This window comes from Suricata suricatta, chromosome 4 (genome assembly GCF_006229205.1).
Source record: "Suricata suricatta isolate VVHF042 chromosome 4, meerkat_22Aug2017_6uvM2_HiC, whole genome shotgun sequence".
Classification (NCBI taxonomy): Eukaryota; Metazoa; Chordata; class Mammalia; order Carnivora; family Herpestidae; genus Suricata; species Suricata suricatta.
This window is the reverse complement of record NC_043703.1, coordinates 53,057,351-53,066,741: the sequence shown is the minus strand read 5'-3', so window position 1 is coordinate 53,066,741 and position 9,391 is coordinate 53,057,351. Positions and strand designations below refer to the sequence as shown.

Below are 9,391 nucleotides of genomic sequence, written 5' to 3'. Positions count from 1 at the left end.
ATAGTTATTGAGTGCCCAGCGTGTGCTGGGTGCTAAGCTGGGTACGGGGCATTCAGCGGTGAACAGAGAAGTCATAGTCTCAAGGAGGGGAGTCTGTTTCAACAGAACAACCCAAACGACTTCATCTGTTTTGCTTCAGGTGTGTTAGTTACTGTCAAGAGTTTGTAGGTGTATAGGAGCCTCCTCGTTAAGTTTGGGAAGCTCTGGCTGCTCTCTGCTCCCCATGGGGCCTGGCCCTTGGTTGGCCTTGAATGCGAAGCTGGGTCCTCAAAGTGCCACCGTCAGCACTCTGCAGATGAGTGCTGTGCACGGGGAGGGGCCAGGGCGTGGGGCCCTCTACAGGCTGTGTCATCCCCAGCTCCAGCCACAGAGGTTACATCATGAAGGGAAGCTGAGCTGTCAGCATGTTGCTAGGTTGTGGTTATTTATTTTTATAAATGAGACTTGTGCCTAATTTAGAATCTGCTTTTGCTTTTTCTTTCTTTTCTCCAGCATCATCTGGCTGTCTGGCACCACCAGAGAACTGCATTTTTGACCCAACAAGAGCTTGTGGGTGGATGGGGGTGGGAAGGAGGCAGGAGGATGGGGACTGATGCCAGCCTGCTGCCTCATGGAGAGCTAGACACACGTGGCCATGCCATTAGCCTCCCGTTCGGTTTCTAGATGGGTTTCATCTGGGACACCTACATAGCCCTCGCTTGGAACAATGCAGTATAAAGCTGCCCTGGTGCTAACTCCTCTTCTGAATAACCACACACCAAATAAAGCAGAACAGAAGACAGGCCACAAAGAGGACCACAGTCAGGTGCCAGAAGCAGGTGACATCTAGATTTTCAGTCCTTTGGGTGCAGCTATTTAAAAAAAAATTTTAAGTGTATTTATTTTGAGAGAGAGAGAGAGAGAGAGAGCTGGGGAGGGGCAGAGAGAGGGAGAGAGAGAGAATCCCAAGCAGACTCCACGTGGGGCTCAAACTCATAAACTGTGAGATCATGACATGAGCTGAAACCAAGAGTTGGACGCTTAACCAACTAAGCCACCCAGGTGCCCCTCTATTTTAACAGAGCCACTTTACTGCAGCTATTTGACATGAAGATGTTTAGATTTGGCCAAAAAAATTCAGCCAATAAGTGTTTTGATTTTTAAAAATAAATGATGAGTAAAATGGACATTTTATACTCCATTTGTGAACTTCCCTCCAGCCCAAATCTTTTTAAAAAAATTTTAATGCTTATTTATTTTTGAGAGACAGAGAGAGAGAGAGAGAGAGTTAGTTGGAGTGGGGCAGAGAGAGAGAGGGAGACACAGAATCTGAAGCAGGCTCCAGGCTATGAGCTGTCAGCACAGAGCCCAATATGGGGCTCGAACTCATGAACCATGAGATCATTACCTGAGCTGAAGTTGGATGCTCAACTAACTGAGCCACCAGTGTCCCCAGCTCAAATCTTTACCTTATTGCCATACTCACCTGTGGGCATTAAGGTGTATGGATTAGGAACAGGTAAGGGGAAAGGGTGGTAGAGAATCAAAACGGAAGTAATACTGAGGATCGGGTAATGGTCAAGAATGAAGTAAATGTCAGGACTGAGGTGCCTGTCAGAACCGGAAGTAGGTCAGGAGGAAAGAATGGTTGAGAGGCCTCTATAGTCAGTAACAGTGTCACACTGGGATGGAACAGAAGTCACAGATGGTATGAGGGGCAGGAAATTTGTTATAAACACAAAGTACAGCGAGTTTGCATTTTGGCTCACCTGGATGAGAAGAGCTGCATGAGAATACAGTCCACTTAGGATTCAGAGTCACTCATTGTAGCTCTTCCACGAGCAGTGTCTGACTCATAAATGTCTACACATTTCACTTGAGGGCTTGTTTGGGCCTCAGTTTCCCCACACAAAATGCAGACGATTATGTCTACCCTTCATCCTTCCCCACCTTTGGCTCTCCCTGCAGGGGACATGCTGAGCATGAACCAGCAGCTTGTCAACCGCTTCCAGCCACTTGGAGAAAGGGGCCCGTGTGAAGAGTGGCTATTAGTGTATATGAGTGCTCCGTGAGTCAAGGCTGTTGGAGCTGGGCAAGTGCAGTCATCGCTGCCTGGTGATTCACGCAGGCACTGCGATGCCTCTAGCTGGAATGTACAGTGTTTGGGATGACTTTGTTCTTTCCACCTCAGAGAACTTCACCTTTACCTGAATGCTAATACCTGAGGAGTCTGCACACGGGCCCTGGGGCGTTAGCTGTGACAAGAGGTGAACGAAATCTGCCCTTCCCGCCCGCTATCTACAGTCAGAGTACAAACAACTACAGCAGCATGGCTGTGCCCAAGCATCCACTCCTCTTTGCCAGCAAAGAAATTCTTCCAAAACCTCCTGTCATATGTCCAACTTGCCAAAATCCACCCGGGGCAGTTCCAGGAACTGAAGGTGGAGGGAAGAGAATACTGCCTTCTGGGCTGACCTTTTGCGTCACAAGGTGAAGTCTCACTGATTTGGTCCTGGAGTGTCGTTCAGAATTGGTGCAAGGAGGCGGCTATTCTAGGGCCTCAGCTTCCAGAGAGAGCCCTGACCTGAGGTCGCCATGGCTGGACAGGGACCCTCCGCTGCGCCCTCAGAACGGAGGTGGAAGGACGCACTGCAGCTCGCCTTGGCCCAGCCCTACGACCAAGTGCATCCCGTCAGCAACCCTATTCTAGGAGCCAAGACGTCATCTCCTTTGGTACCGTTAATCTTTGTTCCTGCCACCAACTCATCTTTCTTTGTTATATCTCACCATGTCCCTGCCTTCAGATTTCGTATGGATTCCTTTCCCAAGCATCATGTTTTGATTCCCTCCTCACATTTACTTCCAATTGCCAAGAACAACTCTGTTCCGGCAGGAAGATATTATTTGGCTTAAAGGAGAGCGAGCAGTGGCTTCTCTCCACCAGCATTCTTTGAATTTACGTGGGAATTTATTCTGGGAACTGCTCAGCGTCTCCCGCAAGTCTCTCCCTCCCCATCAACATGTTTCCATCACAGAGTGGCTTTGCTTACATTGTTTTTAACTGGGTAATGATAAGAGCTTTCCTTTCGAAGCCTGGGTGCAGGGCTCAGTGCACCTCCCCACACTGTTACTCCCTAAGGACCTTGGCGGAGCCCACACTGAATATTACAGTGGGTTTTGTCACCGTTGTTACAGACCCGAGCATTGTCCCCAGTGTTTGCTTGTGTGATAAACTTTCAGGCCTCTTCCAGAAGTGTTCGTTTTTCCACCCCTTGGGCATCGAGTTCACCCTTTAGGGCAGCCCATCCTGAGGGACTGACAGGCATTCCCTGATTTAGCTGGACAGATTGGGTCCAACTGACATGTGCTTCTCTGCTAACACCACAGGGGCTTTAAAAACACATGTTAAGCACAGTGGCTGGTGTTCTCACTGGTCCCAACCCATGTGTGGGGGAAGTTACATTGTTCCAACCACCATTTTGTATAGTGATTCAGGAATTTGCTGTTTGACATAGAGGTAAATGAAGAGATAGGAAGGGCTAGGCACCACCCAGGCAGCAAGCAGGTCACTCCGCCCATCCCCAGAGGGTGTTCTGAGAAGTCCCTGGAAGTGTCCTGGTCTTGGACTTGGTCTATCTGGACCTACTGCAAACAATAGGTCTGGTTTCCTCTACACCAAAGGACATTCGGCCCTCCCAGAGCAGAATACTGCACTTGGGGGTGAGGGAAAGATCCCTTTGAGAGATCAGTCAGAAAGACCACTGCCTCAGGGCCCAAAACCAGTATAAAAGACCAAGGCTGAGCAATGAGCATCCCTTCCATTTGAAGGTGCTTCCAGATACATGAGTGGCTTCCTTTGAGTCTGCCTACAACTTTTGGAGGTGAATCAGGCAGGTGATATTACTCTAATTTTACCAATGGGGAAACTAAATTCTGTTGGTTACTCCTAAGACAGTGGCCCAGCTCCTTCCTCCCAGGAGCACCTCATATGTGGGGGCTTTCAACACAGCCAGATTCCTGCTCACAGTGGCAAGGGTGCATTTTCTGGTTGGGTACTGCTCCTTATCAGCCACTGGACATGAAGACTGCGACTCTGGTAGTCATAAATTATAGTTTTTCAGGTTGGAAGAATCTCTTCTCCTGCATATCCAGGAGGGTCCCTGCATCAAAACTGCAGGGGTAAGGGGTAAGGAATAGAGAACTGAGTTCACTGTCCTTAAGTTTTTTTTTTTTAAGTTTAACCATTTATTTTGAGACAGAGAGAGAGAGAGACAGTGAGCACAAGGCAGGGAAGGGGCAGAGAAGGAGGGAGAGAGAGGATCCCAAGCAGGCTCTGTGCTGTCAGTGTAGAGCTCGATGTGGAGCTTTATTCCACCAACTGAGAGATCATGGCCTTAGCAGAAACCAGGAGTCAGACGCTCAACCTACTGAGCCACCCAGGCTTCCCACCCTGCAATGTCTTTAATAATGATGCCAAGTTGAAGTAAGCCTAGAGTTTCCCTATTCTGTCTTGTTTTGCTGACCACATGGACTTCTGGGCAGGTGTGGGGTCAGCCACTCCTTATTAGCTTTTGGGCCTGGAGAGTAGCACTGTGAATGCTCAGTTTCTTTGAGCATGCTTGCATTGATTTGCTCCATAAATTCCTCTGCACGCAGCAGCAGGAGAATCTCTGGAGCACGGGAAGGTAGAGCCAGGACTCCCTGGGATGGGAGCAGCTTCCTGGATGCCACTTCCCCATCAGTCCTCCTGGGTTTCAGCAGACAGCACGTTGGACTTGCAACCGAGTAGACACATGAAAGCAAACGTGCGCTTCTAACATTTCGTAACCTGCCTCCCACAAACCAGAAGGCGCTCTTCCCCTTGCATTATTCTCTGCCTTGTTCTTGACATTTTTAATGTGCTGAGTCTACAGCCGACTTTGCATTCCCGACACCTCCCACTTAAACTGGCTCCTGGTCCCTCTGGGCCTGAGGATCCTGGTCACATGCTCTACCCCACAGAACACTCCTGACTCTCTTTCTAACCAGGCTACACTCCTCACCTTGACATTTAGGACCAGCTGTTTCTTTTCCTCTTCTGCTCTAATAAATCAGAGTCAGTCAAGATTCGCTGTTCCCGGGCAGGGCTTAGAGAAACCACTGCTGGGAGAAGGGGCGTTTTCTGTGTGTGCTGGGTGGAAGCAAGCATTGCCTTTCTTTATTTAAAAAATTTTTAAGTTTATTTATTTATTTTGAGAGAGATGGACAGCACAAGTGGGGGAGGGGAAGAGAGAGAGAAAGAGAGAGGGAATCCCAAGGAGGCTCCACACTGTCAGTGCATAGCCTGATGGAGGGCTCGAACTCACTAAATCTCAAGATCATGACCTGAGCTGAAACCAAGAGCCAGATGCTTACCGACTGAGCCACCCAGGTACCCAGCAAGCATTGCCTTTCTGCTCTTGTTCCCTGGCTTTGCAACAGTGTGAAACCCTAAGCAGAAAGCCTAGGCTCCTTTTCCCTTGTCTGCACAGAGCTGAGTGTGTCTTTGAAGTTCTTCAGCTTAAACTGGAAAATGCCATACTGTCCATTTCCTGGGTCCTTCTTTGTTTATGACCCAGGCCGAGCGGCTGGCTCAGCTCATTCCCCTCAGGGTGTCTGGCATGGAATGGAGCCGTCTTGAGGGACACAGAACCTAGACCAGCTCTGTCCCTCCCCTCCCCTCATTTCACATTCTGCAGTTTGGGTGTAATCCAGCTTAGGAATGAAGGTAAGTCAAGTGTCAGATGCTAAGCCACACCTAAGGGTACCTATGAATGGCATGATAAAGTCATCCAGAAGAGAGAAAGGGGGAGGGAAAGGAAAGATAGCAAACGGGAGAGGGAAAGAAGGGAAAGGAAGAAAAAGATTACAAAGTGATAGTAATGCGGCGAAGTGGCTGAGTGCCACCTGCAATGCTTTGAGTGGCACAAATGCCATCTGTCACCCATCCCTGTTTCAAAAGTGGCATCAGGAACTGGCGAGCACATATACGTGCTCCAGAGAGGACACACAGCTCAGATTTTAGAACCATGTTGCTTCCCAATGGATTGAAACGAGCAAAACTCTACTTACCTGACCATGTATGGTCTTGACCAAAGGATTCTAAAATGCTTTGTAAAAAACATAAACTACTTGTGTAAATGTAAGATGGTAATTTTTTTCTCCTAGTAACCCCCAAACCTGAACACACACTATTAGCAAGACCCTTTAAGATGCTGGTTTAGAATAGTTTTCAGGGAAGAGGTCATGAAAGTTGGATTGAGCATACTGCCTGGCACACAGTAGGTGTTCAATAAGCATCTGAAATTGTATTAGTGAACAAATGAATAAGAGAAATATAAGGAACAATAAAGATATTTGAATATTTAACATTACTTACGTTTCAAAATACTTCATGGCTTTTGTTCTCGGCCCCAAAGATGAGTGAGCTTTCCGCACACATAGTCCTTAGGTGATCTGTGATCACATGCACACACACACTAGTGCTCGTGCGAGGAAGACAGGGACAGGCACAGTGACAGAGGCAGCGGACCCTGCCTAGGAGCTGCATAGGTCTCACCAGGCCCTGGAAGACAGAACAGGACAACAAAGGGATGAAACGGTCATTCTGTCAGAGAGCTGCAATGCCTGGGTATGACTGGTGCAGATGAAAAGGGTGTGTGTGTGTGTGTGTGTGTGTGTGTGTGTGTGTGTGTGTGTGTAGGAGTGCTGGGGTATAGGGAAAGTAGGGGCCTTGGTGTGAGAAAACAGACAAGATAGAGAGATTTGAATGGTCACCATAGGGCTCAGAGTGTCCTTTATATGACCAAACACTGGCAACACGTCTCACTTCCTTAAATCTTCCTGAGGAGCTGAAACTTTTTGTATTAACTATAGCTTGGTCTTTGGGGAGTGTGTGGGTGTCTCCATGTCTCCTCTGAGCCTCCAAGCCGATGAGAGAGGAGAATAATCTGATGCTTATGTGGTTTCTGGTCTGTATTCCTCTGCTGTGAGTTACCTCAGCACAAAATCACCCTGGTGTCTGAGCAGACTGAGCACAACAGAGCTTTACTGTTCTCGGCCCCATGTGTATAGATGCATATGTGGATGTATAGATTTAGGATGGGTAGACAGACAGATGGATGGGTAGATGGGCAGGTGGATGTCCAGATGCCCCATCACTCTCTCCTAAGGGGCAAAACCCATCATTACCCCATACTTGTTTATCATTAGCTTTACAGTCTCCCACAGGCACAGAGCCCAGAAGAAATCAATCTGGAATGAAAGGAGACAAGGGTGGAGCCTCCAAAGGACTTAGAAAGGAGCCTGGCCAGGGCTTATCAGAAGTGCACCCCAGCACAGACCCTGAGGTCCACGAGGAGAAAGGGCTAGAAGGCTCCGCAGACCCCTGGGCTCTCATGTGCCCAGCAGTGTTGGCAGAATGGGCCCAGTCCCGGAACATCATGACTATGTCTGCTACAGAATGCCTTGGGAGCCAAAAGATTTGATAAAGCCTGAATCAGAGTAGATAAAAGGCAATTATGTTCCCATACCCTGAGCTTCTGCCACCGTGCGGCTCCCTGGGGATATACTTGTGGCCTTTGGATTTTCTCTCACAAAGGCCTGGAGAGAGAAAAACAGCCACTCAACAACTAATAAATTATCCACATGTCACTGCTTCTGCTGGCCTCATTCTGACACTTCTCTCCTTCTGAATATAGACAATAATTATCTTCTAATTGCTTACATAATTCTGTTCATGGAGCTACAGCAATAACAAAAAGCTCTCGTTTGTTATTGCTTGCTCTGCGTGTTGATTCAAGCTGAATTATGCCTTGGTTATACATATGATTCTCTTCTCAAGAGCAGAGCACCCACACCCCTCCCCTACTAAGCAAGGTCTTTGGAGGCTGGGAGGGGGCGTCACAGCATATTTCTTGCCTCTGTCTTGGCCCAAGGGCTGCACCTGACTTCTGGGAGGCCACTAATCAGCCTTTCCCTGAACAAGGAACCAAAGTGGGGTCCATGTGTAGGTGAGGGCAGCCCTCAAATACAGAATAAGTGCAGGAAGGTAGTGAGTGTATCCAAGTCCCCAGTCCGCTAACAGTGGATATTCCTGGAATTCTGAACCAGCCTTTGACCTTGCATGCCATTATCTCTTTTATTCCAGAGCACAGAACTGAATGACAGAAAAATATCATAAATTGTTGACTTAAATAGTATTCACTGCTTGATGCTGGATGTGATATAGTCTTTGCAATGACTGTATTATTTCCTGCAATCTGAGTACAGATTATGCATTGAAGGCCCCATGAACATACAGAATATATGGAAATCTGAGGGAGTGGTACAAGTCTGACACAGCAATGAGCATGGATTTCCAGGGCAACGGTTGGATAGAGAACACTTGAGAGAAATACCAGAGTGTGAGCTGAAGGTCAGGGAGTCAGGCTTGGAGATCTAAGCCGCTGGACGGACTACTTGGTTCATTTGTCCAACTCTATTTATTGAGCACCTATTAAGTGACAAGGACCAAATAAGCCAAAGAGAGTTTTCAAAAAGAATAAAACACTGCTGTGGCTTTGGGAAGCTCACACACTAGTGAGAATTAAAGTATGAATGTACTGTATAAATAATGAGAGTACAACAGCACACAGAAAGGAGGAGTTAATGGAAAGCACTGAGGAAAGACAGATGGACTCAGCCCGGGGAGGTGGAACCCCCATTTGAACTGGACCTGGAAGCGTTGGTGAGCTTCTGAAAGGTTTGCTGAGGGCATTTCAGGCTTGGAAGCTGAAAGAATGAGTCATTAAAAGAATGTGAAACCATACCACGTGACCCAAGAGAATGTGGAGGGAGGCATAGAGTGGGAATGTGGCTGGGAAGAGACTGGGATTAGTTCTGGAAGGTTCTGAGTATCCTGTGGTGGATGTGGGCTTTTACTTCAAAGGCTCTACGTGGGGGAAAGGGCATTAAGAGATTCACTCTGGCCAGTGTGGAGGAGAATCCATGGAAAGAGGGAAGGCAGGAAGCAGAGATAAGTAGGAAAGGGGCAGAATTCATGGGGCAGAAGAAGCCTCCAGAGACCCTGAGATGGAGGCTATTCCACCCTCATGTTTCTTCCTCTGTCTTTTCAGTGCTTTGGGGGCACTGTTACACAGAGATGTTTACTTTTTTTTTTTATTAAAAAAATTTTAAATGTTTATTTCTGGGAGAGAGAGAGGGAGAGAGAGAGAGAGCGAGAGCCGGTAGGGGAGGGACAGAGAGAGAGACACAGAATCCGAAGTAGGTTCCAGGCTCTGAGCTGTCTGCACAGAGCCCGACAGGGGGCTCGAATTCGTGAACTGTGAGATCATGACCTGAGCCAAAGTCGGACGTCCAGCCGATTGAGCCACCCAGGCACCCCCGCACAGAG

The 9,391-nt window shown here is 48.0% G+C and overlaps 1 protein-coding gene across 1 annotated transcript; it reads left to right on the top strand.

Annotated features, from left to right (window-relative positions):
- Positions 1-582: 582 nt before the first annotated feature.
- SMIM2 (small integral membrane protein 2) lies at positions 583-2,051 on the top strand. The gene is given in 3 exon segments (XM_029938459.1): positions 583-761; positions 763-818; positions 1,948-2,051. Coding segments are annotated over 3 exon segments (339 nt in total).
- The last annotated feature ends 7,340 nt before the right edge of the window (positions 2,052-9,391 follow it).